This window comes from Aotus nancymaae, unplaced genomic scaffold (genome assembly GCF_030222135.1).
Source record: "Aotus nancymaae isolate 86718 unplaced genomic scaffold, 86718_ANA_hifiasm-v0.15.2.pri h1tg000008l, whole genome shotgun sequence".
Taxonomy (NCBI): domain Eukaryota; kingdom Metazoa; phylum Chordata; class Mammalia; order Primates; family Aotidae; genus Aotus; species Aotus nancymaae.
The window spans coordinates 35,774,512-35,801,276 of record NW_026988419.1 but is presented as its reverse complement, the minus strand read 5'-3'; the positions used below and the strand labels follow the sequence as shown (position 1 = coordinate 35,801,276).

At 37.7% G+C, this 26,765-nt stretch overlaps 1 protein-coding gene across 1 annotated transcript in view; it reads right to left on the bottom strand.

The window, feature by feature from the left end:
- BOLL (boule homolog, RNA binding protein) overlaps positions 1–21,049 on the bottom strand; it is an 86,362-nt gene extending 65,313 nt beyond the window's left edge. The window contains exons 1-6 of the mRNA XM_064372760.1: positions 21,029–21,049; positions 17,172–17,315; positions 14,044–14,135; positions 11,804–11,858; positions 10,430–10,505; positions 6,119–6,246 (exon numbers count right to left, since the gene is read on the bottom strand). Of these exons, the coding sequence (XP_064228830.1) occupies positions 6,119–6,246; positions 10,430–10,505; positions 11,804–11,858; positions 14,044–14,135; positions 17,172–17,315; positions 21,029–21,049 (516 nt within the window). The remainder of the gene's footprint in view (positions 1–6,118; positions 6,247–10,429; positions 10,506–11,803; positions 11,859–14,043; positions 14,136–17,171; positions 17,316–21,028) is intronic.
- Positions 21,050–26,765: the final 5,716 nt, after the last annotated feature.

Below are 26,765 nucleotides of genomic sequence, written 5' to 3'. Positions count from 1 at the left end.
CCTCACCAGCACGGGAACAAGACTGGACGGGTAAATGACAGAATCAGCTTTCAGAAAATGGATAATAAGAAACTTCTGTGAGCTAAAAGAACATGTTCTAACCCAATGCAAAGAAACTAAGAACCTTGAAAAAAGACTTGATGAAATGCTAACGAGAATGGACAACTTAGAGAGGAATATGAGTGAATTGATGGAGCTGAAAAACACAACACGAGAACTTCGCGAAGCATGCACAAGTTTCAACAGCCGAATTGACCAAGCAGAAGAAAGGATATCAGAAGTCGAAGATCAACTCAATGAAATAAAACGAGAAGGGAAGATTAGAGAAAACAAGGTAAAAAGGAATGAACAGAGTCAACAAGAAATATGGGACTACGTGAAAAGACCTAATCTATGTTTGATAGGTGTACCTGAATGTGACGAAGAGAATGCATCCAAGCTGGAAAATACTCTTCAGGATATTATCCAGGAAAACTTCCCCAACCTAGCAAGGCAGGCCAATATTCAAGTCCAGGAAATACAGAGAACACCACAAAGATATTCCTCTAGAAGAGCAACCCCAAGGCACATAATCATCAGATTCGCCAGGGTTGAAATGAAGGAGAAAATACTAAGGGCAGCCAGAGAGAAAGGTTGGGTTACCCACAAAGGGAAACCCATCAGACTCACAGCAGATCTCTCAGCAGAAACCCTACAGGCCAGAAGAGAGTGGGGGCCGATATTCAACATCCTTAAAGAAAAGAACTTTCAACCCAGAATTTCATATCCAGCCAAACTAAGCTTCATAAATGAAGGAAAAATAAAATCCTTTGTGAACAAGCAAGTACTCACAGATTTCATCACCACCAGACCAGCTTTACAAGAGCTCCTGAAGGAGACACTACACATAGAAAAAAACAACCAGCACCAGCCACTCCAAAAACGCACGAAATGGTAAAGAGCAGCAACACAATGAAGAATCTGCATCAACCAATGGGCAAAACAGCCAGCTAGCATCAAAATGACAGGACCAAACTCACACATAACAATATTAACCCTAAATGTAAATGGACTAAATGCCCCAATCAAAAGACACAGACTGGCAAATTGGATAAAAAGCCAAAACCCATCAGTGTGCTGTATCCAGGAAACCCACCTCACATGCAAGGATACACAAAGGCTCAAAATAAAGGGATGGAGGAAGATTTACCAAGCAAACGGAGAGCAAAAAAAAGCAGGAGTTGCAATTCTCATCTCTGATAAAATAGACTTTAAAGCAACAAAGATCAAAAGAGACAAAGAAGGACATTACATAAGGGTAAAAGGATCAATGCAACAAGAAGAGCTAACGATTCTAAATATATATGCACCTAATACAGGAGCACCCAGATACATAAGGCAAGTTCTTAAAGACTTGAAAAGAGACTTAGACTCCCACACATTAATAGTGGGAGACTTCAACACACCATTGTCAATATTAGACAGATCAACGAGACAGAAGATTAATAAGGATATCCAGGACTTGAACTCAGACCTGGAACAAGCAAACCTAATAGACATTTACAGAACTCTCCAGCCCAAATCCACAGAATATACATTCTTCTCAGCACCACATCACACCTACTCTAAAATTGACCACATAATTGGAAGTAAATCACTCCTCAGCAAATGCAAAAGAACGGAAACCATAACAAACAGTCTCTCAGACCACAGTGCAATCAAGTTAGAACTCAGAATTCAGAAACCAACCCAGAACTGCACAGCCTCATGGAAATTGAACAACTTTCTCCTGCATGTTGACTGGATAAACAATGAAATGAAGGCAGAAATAAAGATGTTCTTTGAAACCAACGAGAACGAAGACACCACATACCAGAATCTCTGGGACACATTTAAAGCAGTCTCTAGAGGAAAATATATAGCAATAAGTGCCCACACGAGAAGAAAGGAGAGAACTAAAATTGACACCCTATCATCAAAATTGAAAGAGCTAGAGGAGCAAGATCAAAAAAAATCAAAACCTAGCAGAAGACAAGAAATAACTAAGATCAAAGCAGAATTGAAGGAGATAGAGACACGAAAAACCCTTCAAAAAATCAATAAATCCAGGAGCTGGTTTTTTGAAAAGATCAACAAAATAGACAGACCACTAGCCAGACTAATAAAAAAGAAAAGAGAGAATAACCAAATAGATGCAATAAAAAATGATAAAGGGGATATCACCACAGATGCCACAGAAATTCAAACCATCATCAGAGATTATTACAAACAACTCTATGCACATAAATTAGAAAACCTGGAAGAAATGGATAAATTCCTGGACAGTAGCCTCCTCCCATGCGTAAACCAGGAAGAAGTCGAAACCCTGAATAGACCAATAACAAGGTCTGAAGTCGAGGCAGCAATTAAGAGCCTACCACCCAAAAAAAGCCCAGGCCCAGATGGTTTCACAGCCGAATTCTACCAGACATACAAAGAGGAACTGGTACCATTCCTACTGAAACTATTCCAAATAATCCAAAAAGAGGGAATCCTTCCCAAATCATTTTATGAGACCAACATCATCCTAATACAAAACCCGGCAGAGACTCAACAAGAAAAGAAAACTACAGGCCAATATGATGAACATAGATGCAAAAATCTTCAATAAAATACTGGCAAGCCGATTACAACAACACATCAAAAAGCTTATCCACCATGATCAAGTAGGATTCATCCCGGGGATACAAGGCTGGTTCAATATACGCAAGTCTATAAATGTAATTCACCACATAAACAGAACCAAAAACAAAAACCACATGATTATCTCAATTGATGCAGAGAAGGCCTTCGACAAAATTCAACAGCCCTTTATGCTAAAAACTCTCAATAAACTAGGTATCGACGGAACATATCTCAAAATAATAAAAGCTATTTATGACAAACCGACAGCCAATATCATACTGAATGGGCAAAAACTGGAAGCATTCCCTTTGAAATCTGGCACTAGACAAGGATGCCCTCTCTCACCACTCCTATTCAATATAGTACTGGAAGTTCTAGCCAGAGCAATCAGGCAAGAAAAAGAAATAAAGGGTATTCGATTAGGAAAGGAGGAAGTCAAATTGTCTCTATTTGCAGATGACATGCTTGTATATCTAGAAGACCCTATCACCTCAGCCCAAAATCTCCTGAAACTGATAAGCAACTTCAGCAAAGTCTCAGGATACAAAATCAATGTGCAAAAATCACAAGCATTCCTATACACCAATAACAGACTTAAAGAGAGCCAAATCAAGAACGAACTGCCATTCACAATTGCTACAAAGAGAATAAAATGCCTAGGAATACAACTAACAAGGAACGTAAAGGACCTCTTCAAGGAGAACTACAAATCACTGCTCAATGAAATAAGAGAGGATACAAACAGATGGAGAAACATTCCATGTTCATGGTTAGGAAGAATTAATATCGTGAAAATGGCCATACTGCCCAAAGTAATTTACAAATTCAACGCTATCCCCATCAAGCTACCAATGACCTTCCTCACAGAACTGGAAAAAACCACCTTAAACTTCATATGGAACCAAAAGAGAGCCCGCATAGCCAAGTCACTTCTAAGCAAAAAGAACAAAGCGGGAGGCATCACACTACCGGACATCAAACTCTACTACAAGGCTACAGTAATCAAAACAGCATGGTACTGGTACCAAAACAGAGATATAGACCAATGGAACAGAACAAAGGCGTCGGAGGCGACACAACATATCTACAACCACCCGATCTTTGACAAACCTGACAAAAACAAGCAATGGGGAAAGGATTCCCTGTTCAATAAGTGGTGTTGGGAAAACTGGCTAGCCATATGCAGAAAGCAGAAACTGGACCCCTTCCTGACACCTTACACTAAAATTGACTCCAGATGGATTAAAGACTTAAACATAAGACGTAACACCATAAAAACACTAGAAGGAAACCTAGGCAAAACCATTCAGGACATAGGCGTAGGCAAGGACTTCATGACCAAAACACCAAAAGCATTGGCAACAAAAGCCAAAATAGACAAATGGGACCTAATCAAACTCCACAGCTTTTGCATGGCAAAAGAAACAGTCAATAGAGTGAATCGGCAACCAACAGAATGGGAAAAAATTTTTGCAGCCTACCCGTCTGACAAAGGGCTGATATCCAGAATTTACAATGAACTAAAAAAGATTTACAAGAAAAAAACAAACAAGCCCATTCAAAAATAGGCGAAGGATATGAACAGATACTTTACAAAAGAAGACATACATGAGGCCAACAAACATATGAAAAAATGCTCATCATCACTGGTCATTAGAGAAATGCAAATCAAAACTACATTGAGATACCATCTAAGCCAGTTAGAATGGCGATCATTAAAAAATCTGGAGACAACAGATGCTGGAGAGGATGTGGAGAAATAGGAACACTTTTACACTGTTGGTGGGAGTGTAAATTAGTTCAACCACTGTGGAAAACAGTGTGGCGATTCCTCAAGGACCTAGAAATAGAAATTCCATTTGACCCAGCAATCCCATTACTGGGCATATATCCAAAGGATTATAAATCGTTCTACTATAAGGACACATGCACACGAATGTTCATTGCAGCACAGTTTACAATAGCAAAGACCTGGAACCAGTCCAAATGCCCATCGATGATAGACTGGACAGGAAAAATGTGGCACATATACACCATGGAATATTATGCAGCCATTAAAAACGAGGAGTTCACATCCTTCGTAGGGACATGGATGAACCTGGAAAACATCATTCTCAGCAAACTGACACAAGAACACAAAATCAAACACCACATGTTCTCACTCATAGGCGGGTGTTGAACAAGGAGAACACATGGACACAGGGAGGGGAGCACTATACACGGGGGTCTGTTGGGGGGGATGGGGGATAGCGGGGGGGGGTGGGGAGTTGGGGAGGGATAGCATGGGGAGAAATGCCAGATTTAGGTGAAGGGGAGGGAGGCAGCAAATCATACTGCCACGTATGCACCTATGCAACAACCTTGCATGTTTTTCACATGTACCCCAAAACCTAAAATGCAATTAAAAAAAAAAAAAAAAAAAGAGGGCAATGCCCTGAGAAATGAAAGAAGGCAAAGCAGAAAGAGCTTGCATAAGAAATATTAAAGGAGAGATGATACTATTTTATCTAGGGAACAAACTTAAATTAGCTGAAGGTCACATGGATACATATTAGTTCATTTATTTGAGTTTAAAAATAAAGTTGGAATTTTCTAATAGAAAGTTTTATTCAGTAGTTTTATTTGGTTAACTGGTTTTGTTAACTGAGTTATAGAGCAGATACTTTCCACTAGTAAAATAAGCTAAATTTACAGATACAAAGTTTTGATGAAAATATATAAATCTATAATATACAATATTCCTAAACTATTTAAACTACAAAAAATTCCAGATAGCAACTTAAACATGAGTGAATGTACTCATACTATTTCAAAAAATTTAGAGAAATTTATATAAGAGAATTTATATAATAAGCAAAACCTTAGAAAATCACTGTTCTAGAAAAACTCTCACATAATACATATAAGATCTGGATATTCAATGTAGCCTTGTTTGTAGAAAAAACTTAAAATGTCCATCAATAGAGGAATATAAAAAATTGTAATCCACTCATACAATGGAATGTTATAAAATATTTAAAAAGGTGAATTAGATATGTAAGGATGGACATGACATAATTTAAAAAGAGATAAACTTGGTTTGATCTACAAAATATAATGCTGAGTATAAAAACCAGATTATTTGTACAATATTTAAAAACCACCAAAGCAATACTATATGTCATTTATGAATTCATATATTTGTAGTAAAACTATCTAAAATGAATAGGAGAGATATTCTGCTTACTTCTGAAGAGGGAAAGAGGGTAAGGAGGTGGGGATAAGGAGAACTGGCCTGAAGCTGTCTTACTTTACTTCCCATTTTAAGAACTTGAGTAAATATGGCAAAATGTTGATGTCTATTATATTTGGTTTGTAGAGATGTGTGTTATATTATTATATGTAATTATCTGTTGTTGAAATATTTCAGAAATAAAGCAAACATTAACAAATTGATAGTAATAGATGGAAATCCTTTTTAAATGAAATTACTTACAGGCCAAGGTGGTGGGACAGAAGTTACCTCTGGAGTATGAAAATAAGCAACACCATTATGATAAATATAAGGATATCCAGTTGAAGTTGTTAGATACATTGTTCCAACTGCTGGCATTATACTAGAACCTAAAGCAAAGATTAAATGATAATAATTGAAATGTTCAATTTAACTGTTAAAACTGTAGTTTCTAAACGCTTCATAAAAATATTTATCTTAATAAACCTATGTGGCTATAGTAAAAATTGGATGACACAGGTATTTAAAAAAAAATCCTTATGTCAAAGTATCTTTGAAGCATGTATTTTTGAACTCAATACTTTAAAGCTTTTTGTTTAAGGTGATTAAAAGAAAAGATAAATAATACTAACAAATACTAAAAATTTATCAGTTCAGATTCCAACACCAGTATAATGTTACACAAAGCTTAACAATTTAGATTATAACCAGCAAAGTAATCATTTGTACAAACATAATTTATGTATAATTTAAAGTTACTTGATGACTACATACACTGTACTCAAGTTCCTAAGGTTTGGCTAGACCTTTTATTTCTGAAAGTCCAAAGGTGATGGAGGCAGTAAAGTTGGAGAAGATTCTGCTTTCCTGAAGACATTTTGGTTCCACCCTACTAATTCTTTAGCTATCCTACCAGCAAACATTCATTCATGCTATGGCTCTCTTTTCTCTCTCTTTTCTATGATCTATTTTTTATCTACTCTCCCATTGCTACAACTGCTGCTGTTGTAAACATGACTGTAAGTCTTCATGTGGCTAGTCTGGGGTTCTCATCTCTTTTTCCAGGCCAAGTTATATAACCACCTCCACCAAACCAAAAAACAATAAATAATATACATATATATTTTTTGTCATGGAGGAGATTTTAAAAGTTAAATTGGTCAAATTAGATTAGGGTCTTAACCAGCAAGGTTATATAAATTAGTGAAACTGACAATGCTTCTTCCACCAGTGCTTCTCAAAATTTCACATAAATTAGAATCACCTACATTGTTTATTAAAATACAAATTCCAGGGACTTATCTTAAGAGATTCTGAATCAGTAAATCTGGAACAGGGCCTAAGAATTTGCATTTTGACAGCTTCCAATGTACTGATACTGTCTGCAAACCACACGTTAAATAGCAACAGCCTACCACGTTAAGTAATACTATTGCTCCTCAGCTTTTATATTTTCACTGTATTTGATCTAGTATTGTTATTATTTTAATGGTTCTTAATTAGATCCTTTTGAGAATTCTATGAAAACCAGGGACCTTTTTCCTCAGATATATATACAAACACAATTTTACACACAATTCAGGAGGTCCATGGATTCCCCCCAAAAGATAATCAATGAACCACGCTTTACCTGCTAAATAAATAAATAAAATTTCAGTGCATACTATTTCAAGGCATTGAACTGGGCCCTAGTGATACAGCAAAAAAATTAAAAAATTAGACATGGCATGGGTCTGTATCCTCAAAGAAGTTACAACTAATGACTAAAGACAGTCATTAGTTGATTATATAGTTAATTAATTAAATACAATTTTGATAAATACATGGGGAGGCAGTATAAAGTACAATACTGAACATTTCAATTATTGCACATATAAAACCTATGTGAAATCTCTCTCTCTATATACACATATATATGGAACATTTGTGATAAAATGATGTTTCAGCTAAGCTCTAAAGAATGAATAGGATGGCAAAGAATATTCTAGGTAAAGAGAACAGAATATGAGATTCTGAGAACAGCAATATAGTATGTTCTGGAACTGAAAGAAGGCTAGATGGCTAAAGCATGGAAAGAAAAGGGAACAACACCTTAAAATAAAGTGAGCATAAAACAATTAGAGGTGCACTTTTTTTTTTTTTTTTTTTTTTTTTTGAGACGGAGTTTCGCTCTCGTTACCCAGGCTGGAGTGCAATGGCGCGATCTCGGCTCACCGCAACCTCCGCCTCCTGGGTTCAGGCAATTCTCCTGCCTCAGCCTCCTGGGTAGCTGGGATTACAGGCACGCGCCACCATGCCCAGCTAATTTTTTGTATTAGTAGAGACGGGGTTTCACCATGTTGACCGGGATGGTCTCGATCTCTTGACCTCGTGATCCACCCGCCTTGGCCTCCCAAAGTGCTGGGATTACAGGCTTGAGCCACCGCGCCCGGCCGAGGTGCACTTTTGAAAGATCACTTTGGCTGCCTTGTGAACAATGGATTGAAAGGTAGATGGATTGGATTTAGAGAGACCACTTAGGATGGTTTTCCAGGAATTAAGGTAAGCAAAGTGGTTGGTTGGGACTAGGGTGTTAGTAATGGAGATGGAAAGAAATGACAGATGTAAGAAAAAACTAAGATAAGAATCCCTTATTTGTAAATGTACTTTTAATACCTATTTTTCTTTGGAGAAAAGTCAAAAGAACTTTGGAGTCAAACAGTCCTGCATTTGAAGGCTAATGCTACCACTCACCATTAGGCTATTTAACCCCATACTTCTCCAAGTTGGATAAGGGATGGATGGCAAACCAGGAGATATGAAAAAGCAGAGGCTGAACATAGTAATCTTCCTAGAGAATAAGTTTTATTCAGTTGTTTTTGGAAAACATTTTTGTATTCAAATAAACATTTGTATTCAAATAAACACTATGATATTATGGAAAAGAATGCAAATTATACATGATTTTTTAAATAAACCATGAGAAAATTTGCAATTCTAGTATGCTGCAGTGGGTTAGGAATGACAACATGCCAAAATTAACTCTCCTTTACCTTTAGGAGTACTTCAGCAGAAACATTTTTAAAACAATGATTTTACCTTTTCGAGACTGAATTTTCTATTTACAAAAATAGAGATAATAATACTTCATGGGTTTCTATGAAGATTAAATGAAATAAATGAAAATCTATAACACTGACCCTTGCACTAAATAGTTTTTTTTTTTTATTATTGCATTTTAGGTTTTGGGGTATATATGAAGAACTTGAGACGGAGTTTCACTCTTGTTACCTAAGCTGGAGTGCAATGGCACGATCTCGGCTCACCGCAACCTCCGCCTCCTGGGTTCAGGCAATTCTCCTGCCTCAGCCTCCCGAGTAGCTGGGACTACAGGCGCGCGCCACCATGCCCAGCTAATTTTCTGTATTTTTAGTAGAGACGGGGTTTCACCATGTTGACCAGGATGGTCTCGATCTCTTGACCTCGTGATCCACCCTCCTCGGCCTCCCAAAGTGCTGGGATTACAGGCGTGAGCCACCGCGCCCGGCTACTAAATAGTTTTAAAAAAACTATTTGTATATTCAAAAGCATTCAGCATAGTGCTGATTTATTTTCTATTTCAGCAACTGGTGGATCATACTATGAACATTTCTATTTAGTGGTGATTGCTGGTGATAATAGGCTAAAGGACCATTACTGTATGTTCCAGCTTAAACTTTGCAAGTAACAACAGTAGTCTGAAAATATTCAGCATTCTGCCATATTTAGTGCATTTCATTTGGTAATAACCTACCGGAGATACTTTGTCTCCTAAATTAACAAATACTAAGTCAAAATTAAACTTAACATATGTTAATCTCTTTTGTTGTAGTTGTGGCAATGCTTTAAACATCCCCGTAGGCACTAGGATTTGGCTAAGGGAAAATAAGTTAGTTACTAATTTTATATCACATTTCTCCTTCTAGCCAAACGGTGTTAGGGATTTTAATAAATATTAAAGGTAAAAAGTTAACTATAAAGATGCCAACCTAATAAATAGAGTGAGGAAAAAATAATAGAATTGAAAGCATTAGAGAAATTTGAGGAAGGTAGATACATAATTTAGCTAATTCTTAAAGCGCTAGGATTGTCCCCCCTGAAAATTATGACACACCTGGCTGGGTTACAGTACATAGCATGCATCGAGTTTCTGATATTAGTTCTATGTTTTCACTTTCAATGTTTTTACTCTGATTAATTTTAAATTACTTTCTAATTAAATTTTTTCTTATTAGTAAGTCTAAATTATTAAATTACTTCTAATTACTTTTGTTATTTTAAATGATATTTTTGTCACAAAAGATTTTTCCTTTAATGATGTAACTACATGGAATATACTTAAGCATCATTGTATATATACATTTTTTTCCCAGCCAAAAAAACTGAGATATATTATTTTGTGGCAAAAATTATTCATTTGACCACCAACTTTGCTAAAATAACTTTATTAAATGAAAGAAACATGATATTTTAATAAAGTTCCATAAAAAGTCTAATATTTCAAAAAAGAACCATGCAAAAATATTTAAAAATACATCAGGTCTCAATACATACGAGAGATCCCTACTTCTTGTTTTCTTATTGCTGGACCAATATTCAGCTTCTTACCCTTATAATTAAGTTTTTCAGCCTAAAACAAAGAAAAAAGAAACTATTTTATTATTTTAGCACTGTTATTTATAAAATCAATAAGGAAAAACTAGGTAGAAAGAATTTCAAAAATTCAGACTATAACATTCTTTGAAAGCAGCAAGGAATAGTGGGAAAGAGCAGTCTTCAGATTGAAATAGATCTGGATCTGACTGCAAATCCCCATTTGTAATACAGTCAATCCTCATTAGTCATGGATTCTGTATTTATAAATTTGCCTATTTGCTAAAATTTATTTGTAACCCTAAAATTAATATTTGTAGCAATTTTGAGGTTATTAGTGGCCATGTGCAGAGTAGTGGAAAATTTGAGTAGCCTGATGCACATGCTCTCAGCTGAGGTCAAATAAGGCGATGTTCTTTCTTCTTGTTCCAGTGCTCATACTCTAAGAGAGAGCTTTCTATTTAGTGCCATGTTTTCTCGATTTTTGTGCTTTTTGTTGGTGATTTTGCTATTTAAAATGGCCCCCATGTGTGGTGCTGAAGTGCTGGTTGGCACAAGAAGACTGCCATAGGCCTTATGGAGAAGATATATATTAGATGTGCTTAATTCAAGCATGAATTACAGTGCTATTGGCTATGAGTTCAATGTTAATGAGCCATTAATCTATTATATATGATGCCTTTAAATGGAAAAACACATGAAACAAGGTTATATATTGATTGGTTGACAGCAATATTGTGACCAGAGGTTCTTGGGAAGCTTACCCTGTATTTCCTCTAGAAAGAGTAGTTCAATATTTGCTAATTCAGTGTTCCTAGTAATGTTATAGAATAGAACATAACTGCCACAAATAAGAATTGACTGCATATGATTCAAATTCAAATTCTACTCTTTTTCTAAAAAAGTTAAATGCTATATTTGCCTTAACTTAAAGTTATTACACTAAATTACTGGCTATAGACTTTTTTTCTGTGAATATTCTTAGTTTATATAAAGTTTTTCACAGGAGAGAAATCATTTCAGATAACCTCGCTGTTGGAATTCATGTTTGTAGTGTTAAACATTCAAAATGCTATTAACACTTGGCAAAAGACATATTCCCAAGTTCTTAGTTTAAACAAATAAAGTGAAACATTATATTACAATTTCACAACCATACTTGCAATGATTTTGGAATTTGCTCTTCTGCAGAAAAAGTTTCCTAGAGACCAATGCCAATCTTAAGATGCAATTTTTTTTAAAAAAAGCAATTGATTATTGTATTTGAACCATGAAAAGATTAGCTTCAAATAAAAAAGTTCCAGAAATAAAGTTAAATACACCAAAAGATCATACCTCTTGTAAAATTTTTTGTGCATCTCCTTGTGCTTCAAAAGCAATGAAACCATACCTAAATAACAAGGATTATTAATTAATTATTACTAATTAATCATTTTCTTGGAATGTTATATTAATTATATCAAATTTTTTAAAAATTTTGTTTTTAAATAGTGGGCCACTGTCGGAATAAGCGTCTTTCTATGCTGCACCAGTGTGGGAATTTTAGAAGGATCATTCACAGCTTAACACTGTCACCTCCTCTTAGAGTCAGGGAACTAAAAGGAAAAAAAAAAACCCCTGAGATCTTGAAACAGCTTCAGCTCTCAACTGTATGTAAGGAAGAAAAGCCCAAGAGATTCATGCTGTGGCTTAAAAACTGGGATGCAATAAATTTCAATACAGAGCAATAATCTCCTTTTAAGCTAACAGGAGTTTGGTTAAGAGAAATCAAAGTAGAAAAATAACTTTAAAAAATTAAAAATTTCAACATAATAAAATTTCTTATATTGGTGAATGACTGTAAATGTATTATTTAATTACCATTATTAACACATATAATTGATAATGTAATTATTAGCATATTTTTCAGACAATATCAATTAAAAATACATAAAACCCAGATTTCATGCTTTTCTTTTTTTCTTTATTTTTTGAGATGGGTCTTGCTCTGTTGTCCAGGATGGAGAACAGTGGCACAATCTCGGCTCACTGCAACCTCCACCTCCTGGGTTCAAGCGATTCTCCTGCCTCAGCCTCCCGAGTAGCTGGGACTACAGGTGCATGCCACCACACCTGGCAATTTTTTTTTATTTTTAGTAGAGACGGGGTTATTTCATTATGTTAGCAGGATGGTCTCGATCTCCTGACCTTGTGATCTGCCCACCTTGGCCTCCCAAAGTGTGGGATTACAGGCATGAGCAAGTTCATGTTTTTAATTCATGGCTACCTTCAAGCACAATTCATATAATGTTCAAGATACAAATACACATAAATGATGTGCTCTATGTCCAAAAAGCCAAAATAGGTAGAGAAAAAAGAAAGAAAAAGTGTATCTCTCAAAGCATAATGGCTATTTAGATAACTTAAGAAAACTCTTCTAAGTAATGCTAAATATCTTCTCTACTATTTTCTTCAATTCATAATTACTGCATCATATACAAAGTTTCTTCTTTTAAACAAAGAAATTTCTCTTTATCTATTTGCCCAAACATTAAAAAGTTAAGGAATTATTTTTAGACTACTTTTTTTGGTAGAACACACACACCACCCAGTGGAAAAGGCATAAAATACAGTTTACATTTTCATGTGTGTTTTTCAATGATAAAAAATGGATATTACCAAAACATTGCAAATTCTGTTAGTCAAACAAAAGCAGTAAATCTCATTCATCTTAATATTGTTTGGCATTCTGAGGATGTATCTCATCTGTTTAAAAATAACCTTTCTGTAGAATCCAATCTCTTCCAGAGTATCTATCTGTTGAATGTTGTTTCTCACTAATACCACCTCATTGGGTCTCTTCTCTTTGCTTGTAAATTTGTATGTCTCGCCTCTTTTCAAAGAAAATAAATACAATCCCTTACTGCCTTATCTATTTTCTTTAACTTTGCAGTCCAACTCCTTAAGTGAGTACACTATGCAAACTACCTTTTTCCTTTCTGAAATTTGGCTTTGTACACATAGCAATCCACTAAAATAGCTCTATACATTTAAAGACACATTCAACTGCTTTCTTCTCAATTTTCATTCTCATTGATATGGCAATTAAAATCATTCTCATTAGAATTATATTTCTCACTTTGGTCCCCTAATTAGGTCTCTGAGGCACAACCTACAGACATTTCTTGGTGTCAGCTGTTTTCAAATAAAGCTCTCTATAGCCTAAAGCAGGTATATAATTCCAAAAGAATCTGATTCCTTTAGCTTCTGGTTCCTCAGCTAATGTACATCTGCTACTCACATTAAGTGCTTGCTGCCTAACAATGAATGGTCCCTCCACCCATGCAAAAATAACTTCCCAACAAATTAAGAAATATTAGTGCCTCCTCCCTCCAAAATACACACACATGCACACATAACCACACACACATACACACACACACACACACAAAATAGGAAATCAAAAGGTGAGAGGAAAGAAGAGGGCATGATAGTCTCTACTGGAAAATGGAACCGAAGTAAATTAGCATACAAAACCTAGTAATCCAATAAAAATAGAGTTGTTAATTCTATATGTAATCTATAGTGATACTAACCCTCTGGATACTCCAGCTCTGTCATTTACAATCTTCACTTCTTTCACAGACCCATACTGGGAAAAAAATTTTCTTAAATCACTTTCATTTGTCTAATGGCATAAAAAGAAAAAACATTTTTTAGTTGATAAAAGATGAATAATTCTTATGCTTGCTCTGGAGACAGAAAGTTATAGATAAGATGCATGAAAAATGCCTCTCATCATCAAAACAGTGCATAAACCACTAGGTGATTAAAATCACTGTAAACACCTTGCTTTATGCGATAGTTATGTTGTTAAATTAGTATATGTCAATAAAAAATTTAAGCTGACTTATTTTAAAACCGCAATGCTCACTGTTTAAAGAAATCTTTAAATGATTCTTGTTCTCTAGCTGGCCAGTTTTTTAAAAAGCAATTTGTATTAGGAATGCTATTTCCATAGTAAGGGTATATTACTGTTGGCTCTTGTGGCACAGAGAAGCTGACAGTCATGGCAGTGGAAGTAGGTTGTGTTGGCCTACACCATTCATTCTATTTTAATCAGTAGTCAGGAACTCCTTTCCTAAGTCAGGTTTTAGGAAAGGAATGTATTTCCAAAAGTGCTTGAACTTAACTGTGAGAACAACAGAGTGACTGTAAGATTTAAAGTTATTAGATTCCTTATCTGTACTCCATATGTATTTCAGCTAAATTCAGACATTGTTTTGATATTAAAAATAAAAATTGGAATCATAATTAGATTTAAAACATACAGGGTATCTACAAAGATAGTTTTGGCATATCTGGTTTTTTAATTGAAATAGTCTGATAGACTCACGTCACCTTTTCCCAGAATACTGACACTAAATTCACTGCAATCTCATTTTCTGGTTTAGCTGCTACTGTTTGTCTCCAAGAGTAACTTTTCTTTAGAAAAAAATTTCTTTATATACACTGGAAAAAGACATGCTCTAGAGCAGAGCTATGCCTTTTGAGTTCAACTACTACCTCACTACTTATATACACCACTGGTTTTTAGCTGGTAACATAAAGCCTGCTAAGCTGGATAATGACAAATATTGATTCAATCTAAGAAGAATTAAATGCCTTTTATTTCAGTTAACAGAAAATGAAATCAATGCTAGAGTAAGGATTGTTATTAGATATTTGAAAACAAATTAATTCCAGCTATTCTCTGGTAGAATAATCACTAGCTCAATTTTGTAGCTCCACTTTTTCAGTGACAATGGGATAGTCAAGAAAAATAAGCATTAAGAGGTATAGTCGGTTTGCTTCTAAAAATGAGAGGTTAAAACATCTGTGACTACTTGCTGTTAGAGTAAACTATTTCTTTGCTGGCCTTTATCTGTGGTTTTGAAAAAGGTGTAAGTGTAGAGGAGGGAGCCCTAGCAGTTACCCTAAAGCTATGGCTGCATTATAACACCGTCTCCAAAGCTCATGCTGTAGCTGATGGGCTCCAGTAACCTAAAATAACCTGGCCATATGAATGTTTATATTTATCGATAACTTATTTTTAAAAACATGCTATGCTATTGTAATATAAATGAATTCCCAAATTGAATATTTCTGCCAGCCGTCAGTATTTTCCACAAATACAGGAAATCTTTTTAAGAATAAACATTTTATAAGAAATAATTTTTCTTACTTTATTTTTAGTGAAACAACCATACACTTGTTTAAGACTCATTGTTTTGGCAAATACACTAAATGTAACATTTCTCTCATGCAGGAAAAAAGAAATTTCACCCGAATTGTAATGGATTGATTATATGGAAATAGTGAGTTATAAATGTCAAATGTCACACCTAATGGCAGAAGGAAGGTTTTCTTTTTTTGTTAAAAAAGATAACTCTCCATATAATTTCTAATATGTAAAATAGAAGCTTGGAAATCCTTCTATATATTCATTTGAAAGTAAGAGTATTCCATTAAAATATCAATGCATGCCTTTCTTGTAGGTGTTTTCTATTACCTCCCATATGCAAGGGCAGGTCGTGCTGCACATCTCACGAACTATGCTTCCTTGAAAGAGAGGAATGGCTAATAACATGATGTAAATATATTACTTTTTAAAAAACTTTCATTTTAGGTTCGGGATACATGTGCAGATGTGTTATAAAGATAAACTTGTCATGGGGGTTTGTTGTACAGATTATTTCAGCACCCAGGTACTAAGTCTGATACCCAATAGTTATTTTTTCTGCTTGAATATATTACCTTTTTTTTTTTTTTTTGAGATGGAGTCTTGCTCTGTTGCTCAGACTGGAGTGCAGCAGTGACATGGTGTCAGCTCACTGCAGCCTCTGCCTCCAGGGTTCAAGCAATTCTCCCTGCCTCAGCCTCCCAAGTAGGTAGGATTACAGGTGCCTACCACTGCACCCAGCTAATTTTTTGCATTTTTTAGTAGAGACGGGATTTCACCATGGTGGCCAGGCTGGTCTCAAACTCCTGACCTCAGGCGATCTGCCTGCCTCGGCCTCTCAAAGTGCTAGGATTACTTTTAAGATGCTTTATTCTGACAAGGACACAGGACTTTTTTGGTGATCAAATCCTAAATTCTAACATAGAAAGTACTTTGCAAAGAATAGAAGCCTAGGAGGTTGCTCAGGAACCTGAGGTAAGAGTTAGGATAAAGAAATAGGATTTCATAAAACTAAGTTTTTAAAAAATGGAGTCTGTTTAGAAAATAATAATCATCATTATTTTGGCTATTGGAGTATTAGGCAAGAAAGTATAATTTGTTCTGGTATGGAAGAGTGTGGAGCTATAAGAGAGAAAACTAAGTTTCCAGTACAAAACTAGAAGAATGTACTAGCTTCCAATACATTCTGGAAACAGAATGTACTCCACTATAGAGATCTTAAATATTAAATATATTACTTAAAATGCTTAAAAGTCTCCTTAAAAGGCTAAGGAGCCTATAGCAAGTCAATGAGGCTCAATTTCCTTGTATTTGAACTTGAATAATTGTTTATGCTCTATGTACCTACGTGCTGGTTGAAAAGACTCTTTATGATAAGACAATTCGAAATCTATTAATCATTATGCAAACATGTTATTATTTTATAGTTGCACAAGAAACAATTTCTGAGAACTAAAGACTTCTAACAAAAAAATACACTTTACTGCATGCATAAATAGGTACCTCAAAGTCAATTCCTCCTACAAAGATGCGATTAGGGATCACTGTTCCATATCTTGGGGCACTTGTTGGGTTATTCAAAGGCACAGGTGACACAGGATTGGAGGATGGAGATAATGAACCTGTTTGCATCTGATTTGATGTTTGCTGTAAAATAAGATTCTTTTAAACTTTCAGCACTGGGTACAATGCAGTCTGCTTTTGATGCAGACTGAAAACATTTATCTTTCACAAAAGGAGTCATTTAGGCAAAATTTAGTATTCTAGACTTTACTTTTAATATTACAAAAATTATAATTAGAGATAAGAGCTTTTTAGAGGAACAGAACTAGAAAACAGAATGTACTCCACTATAGAGATCTTAAATATTAAGTATATTACTTAAAATGCTTATATCATTATCAAACCTATTACTTAAGTATTAAGGGGAATATTAAACTCATGAAGATGTTTGAGAAAGAGAAAAGCAGTTCCAGTCTGACACAATCAACTAGGCCCTGGTGTTGTTAGGAATTGGCCTGGCACTCACAGCTAGGCTGTGGTGTTCTCTTGTTAACAGAACACCATCACCAGACTAAGTCACCCTGTGATCTGACGGATGAAGATTAAAAACAAGACCACTTCATAATCATGTTTGAATGCTGACAAAAACAAAGGCATTGCCCAAACCATAAGAATAACCAAACATCCCCCTATTCTGGATGATAAGTGACTGCTCTTTCTTTATAGCTTTAGTCTAGATCCATTTCTCTTGCCTTTTAGATAAAAGTTAACACACCCAATCATAGAATTACTACCATTTCCTGACAACATGCATTCTAGAGTAAAGCTCTACTTAAACCCTCTCTAAAAATCATTCAACACAAGCCTATATCTTACAAGTTCTAACACCCTCTGACTGAGAGGCCCTATGGTTTATATTTTCCCTTGTTTGAACAATTAGCAGACCCAACTTTATTAAGTGATGTATGTATTCCTGGTGGTCTTTAACTAATGGTCATTGCCAAGTTAATAAACTCTGACATTCACATTCACCATTTTCATCCTGAAAGTAAAAATTTTAAATGCATTTGTCAATTTGAAGATTGGACTGATTTTGTTAAAAATTATATACTTATAGCTAATAAATGTTTATTCCAAAGAATTAGTTCAGTACATATCCATATGTTCACAATTCTAAGTTAGAGGACCTAATTTAAATTTTAATAAATATATATAAATGTGTAAACCTTTGCAGAATGGTAAGATAATATACTTTTAAGGTATAATTGAAAAAAAAAAAAAAGACGAGAATTATGTCGAAAAGAAACCAATTCAAAAACTTGTGAATTATTTTCCATCTGGAAACACTAAACAGACTTCTGGGACAGTCTAATATACTAAATGTATGCTTCAAAAAACTTGAAGTAAAATGGGTTTTGTGGCTTGTGCCTATAATCCCAGGAGGCTGAGGCAGGAGGATTGCTTGAGGCCAGGAGTTCAAGACCAGCCTGAACAACAAAGCAAGATCCTGTCTCGAAAAGAAGAAAAAGAAAATAACAAAAAACTTGAAGTTCATAATTCCAATTCTCTGAGAAACAAACACATGAAAATGAGTTTCCAGGTAATAGAGTTGTTCTTTTTCAAATTTGTCCTGCTCTTTCTTCTCTGGCCAATAAAACTGCAATCCCTAAATTAATCTCTGCAAGACATACAAAGAAATGACTAGGGCAGCAGTGGCAAGTAGGCTATAGGCTAGATCTTATGGGCTCTCTTCCTCCTCCAGTTAAGAAAGTATGTACTCCCAATGAGGAATACGTAAATACTTCTTTTAAAACACAGAAAAGCCACCGCAGTTAATAATTACTATGTTCTAGTTTCCAATTAAAAAAATTGGGACTCTAATCTTAACAGCTTTCTCTCTGGGCACTTAGAGGTTATTATTGGCTTCAGTCACTTTGTTCAGTAGGATATAATGCTCAGAATGGGTAATTCTGGGATGCTTAGTATTGTTCAACTGTTTTGTGTTGCTAGAGATAATATAACAGCTCTATGCCCATTTGTTTACAGTGTCAAAATTACCTATTTGCTAAATTAAAAAAATCGTTCTTCATGAAATTCTCTTACTGAAAATAAGACGAATAAGATGAACTCATTCGTTCTCAAGTTTAAGTAAGGGATAAGCCCCATCATATTTCACTGAGAGAGGGATGAAATGAATGGAAGTAAACAGTGCTTTATTTCCAATCTCGAGAAACTAAAGGATGCTCCCTGAGAAAAGAAAAACAACCTTTTACACTCAATCCACTTCATTCTCCTCCGCTCTCTAAGGCTCCTGGTCTACTGTGGGCTCGAACTGCTTAATTTTTCTCCCTCATCATTTTCTAACATACGATATAATTTACTTATTATGTTTATTTTCTGTCCCTTTCCACTATTATGTAATGCACTGGGGCAGAAGTTTTGCATTTTTCTCGGCAGCATCTAAAGTACTGACAGTACACAGCAGGTGCTCAATGAATATCTGTTGAATGATCAAATGAGTGAATCATTTCTTCAGGACAGACCTGCTCACGATATGCCAAACAGGCTGAGGGCTAAAAAATACAGTGTACTAGCAGTCTACAAAATATTTTAATGTTAAGCGATAGCAAGGCTCAGGTAAAGGCAACATCTAAGTTCATTAGAACCAATTAGTGATACATTTGAGTTAAACAACAAAGAAAGCCTGAAATGCCACTAGCAATAATTCCTCAAGTGTTATGGAAGCACTTAGATGGGGACTGCAGTAGGGTTTGAAGGCTCCTCCGCTTGCTAAAACTTCCAGCACTAAAGAGTTTATTAAACGTCTCCTCCAAAGCAATGTGCCCTCACTGCCTCCTCCCCTTGAGAATCAACCTCGAGATCTAGCATCTATTTTACAAACGAAGACAGCAGGAACAGGGCGGGCTAACCATCGCAGTCATGGCTTCGGCGCTCCTACCCCTCCGAGGCCAGCAAGTTGAGGCACTGGGAGAAATGGCCGCGGCGACAACTTCCTCGAGTTCTCTCGGGTCATCGTGAACTTGGGGACTGACACGAGGATCCACCCCCTCCCCACCTAAGTGTGGGAGGCAAGAGAAGGAGAGCCAGCGAGAAATTTTGCCCTGTAAATCCGCCACTAGCAGTGGCGGGAACCCTCAACTGCAAACGACCCAACCGCCGGCCTCCCTCGTGCGCAGCTGGCCACCACCCTCGTGCGGCGCGCTCTGATTGGCTGCTGGTGGCAGGGCGGGGCGGGGCGGCACGTTGCCCCTGCCCCTCGGGCCTGTCCTGGCCGCCCTCCCTCACTTCCCCGAGTCCGCCCTGACAGGCTTTGGCACGCAGCCAGTGCTAGAGTGTCCGAGTCCTACCTGGGCTAAAGCCTGCCCCTACCCCACGCCCCAGGTCTCTCAGACCTTCTGGTCCTCGCTGACCAATCGGGGAGTGGAGGCGTCGACCGCCCTGGCAACTCCTGCCTTGGGCGGCTGGGTGGAGTTCGGCCGGAGGGAGCGTCAAAGATGCTGTCGAGCCCAGTTTCAGCGGGAAAGTGGTTTATCTGCTCGGACTCCCTTGGGTGCCCGGCTGCCGCCACCTCCAGAAACATCCGCGCCTGAGGTCCCCTAGCTCGTCTACACCCAGTCCAGGCCCCGTGGCGGCGCCTTCCTGACCTCACGACACAGCCAGACGAGGCCTGCGGGCGGGGGCTCCTCGCAGCGGTCGATGGGGCACCTGGCTACGTTTCTTCCCAACCAGATAGCGAGAGTTTGGGGTCTACACCTTGCCCTTCCGGGCTCTCAGGGACGACGGGCTCCACACTGCTCCTTCTCCCCGCTACCGCGGGCCCTGATCGCCGTACTCACCGGCCTGGACTCGGTTTCCATCTTCCTCTCCCCTCTTCAGAGACGACGAGTAGGGAAGAGAAGTTTAAAGTTTGAAACCACCTTCACGCCAAGGCAGCAGCGTGCGTGTCCTGGCTGGGACTCTCGCCCCCTGGCGGGGAGGGCGGGGGTGGCAGCTGTAGGGGAGCAGGCTCGGTCCCAGGCCCTGAACCTGCCACCTGGCGGGTGGGGAGGAGCAAACGGCGTCGCCTCGGGTGGCAGGCGGCGGTGCAGGCGGGCGCCGCAAGCCGGAGAGGGGCGCGGGCGGGCGAGTTTCGGCTGTGGCCCTGGGACTCCGAGCCGGGGCGCCTCAGGGGCAGAGCGCACAGCACAGCGTGGCGGGCGTGGGGCGTGCGGAGCGAGGGCTCGGTTCTAGGACCCCTCTCGCCTGCTCTCAGACGGCTGGGGAGGAGAGAGCGAGCGGTCAGGCAAAGCTCCATGCACCGCACTCCTTCCCCTCTCCTCCACTTGAGAATAGTCGGCTTCTGGGACTGGTGGGTTTCGAGAGATTGAGGTGACCTTAAGGCTTTACTGAGGTAGAAGAAGCCGGTTGACTGGTGACTTCCGAAGACTGGTGTAAAGCGAAGAAAGTTCCAGAGTCAAACTCTGACCCTCGGGGCCTGACGCGCCAAACTCGGGGGCTCCCGAGAAGCCGCGGATGCCGCTCTGCACCTGTTGCCGCCGTCACTCATCCCGCCGGGCGGGCGGGGCCGTGCGGGTGGCTTGGTCAGGACCTGCGGCTCAGCCCAGTCGGGCTCCGGTGCCCGCCCTGGCTCCGCTGAGTGCCTCCAGCAGCCGCACAGCACCGAAAGGGGGTCCGGGACGAAGCCACCCGCGCGGTAGGGGGCGACTTAGCGGGTCCAGCCTCCAGCAGCCTTGGGATCGCCTTTGAAAGAAGATTGCTTTGTTTTTAAACTAATGAATTAACCAATTATTTTTAATTTTGAGACGGAGTCTCGCACTGTGGCCCAGGCTGGAGTGCAATGGCGCGATCTCAGCTCACTGCAACCTTCGCCTTCCGGGTTCAAGCGATTCTCCTGTTTCAGTCTCCCAAGTAGCTGAGATTTACAGGTCCCCGCCACCACGCCCAGCTAATTTTTATATTTTTAGTGGAGACGGGGTTTCACTATGTTGGCTAGGCTTGAACTCCTGACCTCAAGTAATCTGCCTGTCTAGGCCTCCCAAAGTGTTGGGATTAGAGGCGTGAGCCGCCACTCCCGGCCAGTTAACTATGTAGACACGGAGGCTCACTCTGTCGCCCAGGCTGGAGTGCGGTGGTGCAATCTCGCTCACTTCAGCCTCAACCTCCCAGGCTCAAGTGATCCCCGCACCTCAGCCTCCTGAGTAGCTGGGACCACAGGCAGGCCCACGCCACCACGCCTGGATGAAAGAAGACTGCTTTGTAAAGAATATGTATTTCTAGTAGGTAGCTAAAATGATTACAACTGGATAAACTTATAGTAATGATTACCATTATTATAGCTGCCATTTTTCAAGTACTCATTTTGTTTCAGGCACAATGCTTTATGACCAGCATCATCTAATCTTTTCATTCTCACAGCAACCTTTCAGTTAGATGCTCCAATTGTCGCGATAGTATGTGATGAAACAGAGATTTGGAGGAAAGGTAATTTGGTCATGATCTAGAGCTGTAGGAGATTTAACCCTGGGTCCGCCCCCCAACCCCGCCACAGTTCTTGATCTTAACCATTTTGCCATATATTTTTAAAGAATCAACAGTAACAACTGTTAAAACTTATATCAGTAATAACTATAGTACATATTACTATAAAAGTTTGACTTTGGTTACTTTGCCTTCAAGATATAGAATTAAAAAAGAGTGACTATATTAATTTTTAATTTGTTCAAAGATTAGCTCTTCATATTATTTACCCAAAATAAAATAGGAAACAATTTTTGTGTATCTTACCCAAAGAATCCTAGGTCATTGTACATTTCTGTATGCAATTTAAGCTCATTTTCTCAGATTTAAGTCTCTGTGGAAATAGAAAATACAAACCTATTTAGATGAACACTCATATTCTAAAGTATGTTAATTTTGCTGTCCAATCCCATTAGAACTGATCTTCTTTAGGCATTTTTTCGCCCCCAAGACTGTTGATGGATTTGGGTAGATGTTACTATCCTCTCTTGCCCAAATATTTTTTGACTAAAACCATTTATTTTCAAGGACAACATTCTCTTAAAAAACATATTCCACAGTAGGTTTTTAATCTGACAAAAATTAACTTGGGGAACACTAACTGTATTTCAAGGCTGGTGTTGGGTACTATAGGGATATACTCTATTTTCAGTATGGCAATTCTCTATTCTGCTCCTTACTATTAATTCTTACACCAAAAGGCATGTTCAGCTTAAAACTTGGATAAATCACATAAAATTATACAATGAACCCCAATTTAGTAGACACTTAAAGAGTTCCTATTCTATGCAGCACATAATGGAATATAATATGGGAGATATGAAGATGAAGAACAGGGGTGTCTAATCTTTTGGCTTCCCTGGGCCACATTGAAAGAAGAAAAATTGTCTTGGGTCACACATAAAATACACTAACCCTAACAATAGCTGATGAGCTAAAAAAATAAATCACAAAAAACTCATAATGTTTTGAGAAAGTTTATCAATTTGTGTTGGGCCACCAGTTGGGCAATCTTGATCAACAAGGTCAAAACTTTGTTCTCAAAGCATTTTAAATCTAGAAGGTAGAAAAAACTGATTATTCAAAACAGTAACTATAAATAAATATACTTAGAAAATAAAATACAAGCATGACAGGGTAAGTGATATATAAATTAAGATCAATAGTCTTTGGGAGCACAGAGGATAACATCATAGAGCACAGTGTCCAGGGTTGGGTAAGGGCATCATCAAGGCTGGAGTGCTGGTCTGGGCAGAAAAATTGAGGGAAAGATACTGGGCCTGTATCATGTACCCAATGCTGGGCTAGCCACACTCTTTTTAAAAGTGTTAGTTCTCTCTTTTTCTCTATCTCATTGGAAACCTGAGTCTTAGGCAAAAGTGACTCTCGTGATTGCATTGCTAGTAAGTGGTGGATGCCATTTTCAAAACTTAGTTCCATTTGACTCTGTTGTTCAGGTAGGGAGCACTCTGCCATGTTACTTATACTTTGTGGCAATAAAGAGAATTTTATTCTGGAGACCTTTGTAAATAGGGGGCCATTGAAGATGATTGAACCAGGAAGTAGTATAATCAGAGCCAAATTTTAGTAAGATATTTTCATATCAAAGAAGAGTTTTTGAGGGACACAGACTGGAAACAGATAATTGAATTTGGAGGAGCAAACAACTCAAGTGAAAAATAATGGGGACCTGAACAAAGGTGATAGGAGTGAGAATCAAACACTGGGAAAGGGTTAAAGAGATACTAGTGAGGAATTGAGACTGTTGGGCATGGGTGATGATGGAGAGGGATTGGTGAGACTCATTCAGAAATCTGGCTTCACATATTAGAGATGCTGTTTACCAATATAAACAGAAAAGTATAGCACATTACAAATTGCAAACCTAAATATCCCATTTTCTTAAGTTTTCTTCCAACTTGCCAATGTTTCTCATCTTTTTCCTTCACACAATCTGTTCAGAACATAGTCTTTGTTTCAGGGATTTACCCAAACCTCCCCTTCTTGCTTGCATTCCCTAGCTGGCAATTCTTCCCGTCTTGCCTCTTGAGTTTTCTAACTTCAGATTATAGCTCCTAATATCTACTTCTGGCTCTCATTTTCTTGATAACCCTTTGGATGCATTCTCTAGTTCATAGATGTGGATAACCATCTTGTGCCTCCTGTGGGGAGGCTTTATGCTATGGCATGGGATATAGCAATGATTAAGTCCTAGTTCTTGCTCTGGTAGCGAGACCTAGTGGCAGCCTGTGGTCTAGTGCAAGAAGCAGCTAAGTAAGTAGAAAGTTTATACATTCATTGTGTTAAGCATGGCAGTAGAAGAGTTGTCAGGTACAGAGATAGCCCAGACCAGGGAGAGATTTGACTTGATAGATAAAACAACATGGAAATATGTGTTTAGAAGATGCTTTTGTTTCAATTTCATTTTTTTCTTGCTTCCAGGTCTATAAATGTATTGTTTCATTTTGGAGGATTGTAGGTGCTTTCTTTTTCTCTGTAATGGTTGGATGTTTGAAATAGGAGAGGTGAGGGACAGAGTCTAAAAAAAAATCTGCCTTAAGGAAGCAAAGAGGACAGCTCAGATCTTTTCTCCTACAAGGAACACAACACTTACTCTTGGAGAGGGTTTTACAGAGACAAAGACTAGAACAATATTTGATTTATTGGATTTTTTTTGGTGAAAATTAGTTCATTTATTTACTTATGCTGTTTACTATGAGCACTACTTAGATACAAGAATATACAATATAGAACCTACTGCGTAGCATAAAGTATGAACTCAGAAAATATTTGTAGAATAAGGGAATAAATGAACGGATAAGCCTTACTTCATAACACACTTTATCCAAGCCCCCACCATTTTACTCTTACTTTAGACACTTGGACCATTAAGAGGCTCACCAGATGGATTATCCTCTAATCCTTATCAATAGAGTGAGATCAGATACTTACTTTTTTGTCCCTAACTCCCAGAAGGACTTTCGGATATCTTTACCTGTAAAGGAAAGTTTTAGTGGTGATGCTTAGGAACAGGTGGCTTTTTTTAAATAAGATAAAAACGAGGAGACTTCTTGATACTTCAGACAGGCTAGCTCATGGCTAGAACACAGCTGTCCTTCTGGACCACTATGACATCCTTCTGGATTAAGAGTGAAGAACAATTAATTATTGCCAGAGAACTATTTTCTTTGTTCTTTTCCCCTCAATGGCTATGTGGATTTTAAATTTTAATTGATTTCTCCTGATTGATTTTCATGTTAGCAATTTATGAGAGAACAGATTCCTTTTCATTGGCACACTGTAAGTTCTCACTCTTGGAAGCTTCTGCCATCCCGGTGGTAGGCGAATCTAAAAAGCTCACCGGTTGGTTCTTTAACAACTCTGATGTTCTGTGGTTCTTTACTTTTTTTAATTGATAAATAAAAATATTTTATAAACACACAGTTGTATATGGGGCATAATGTGATATTTTGATATATGTATATATTGTAGAATAATTAAGTCAAGCGAATTAACATATCCGTCACCTCGTCTGCTTATCATTTTTCTTGTGGTGAGAACATTTAAAATATACTCTTTTAGCAATTTTGAAATGTATCAGTAAAACTTATTCATTCTATTTAAGTAAAATTTTGTACCCTTTGACCAATGTCTTCCCTTTTTCTGTTTCTATAAATTTGACTTTTTAAGATTCTTTATGTAAGTGAGATCATGCAGTATTTGTCTTTCTGTGGTTGGCTTATTTCACTTGACATAATGTCCTCCAGGTGCACCTATACTGTTGCAAATGACAAGATTTCCTTTTTTTATAAAGGCTGAATAGCTTTCTATTGTGTACATATACCACATTTTCTTTACCCTTTCATCTGTTGATGGATACTTAGATTGCTTCCATGTCTTGGCTTTTGTGAATAATGTTGCATTCAATATGTGAGTGAAGATATCTCTTTGACATACTGATTTCAGTTTCTTTGAATATATAGACAGAACTGGGATTCCTGGGTCATTTTTAGTTTTTTATATTTTTAGTTTTTTGAGGAACCTCTGTATTGTTTT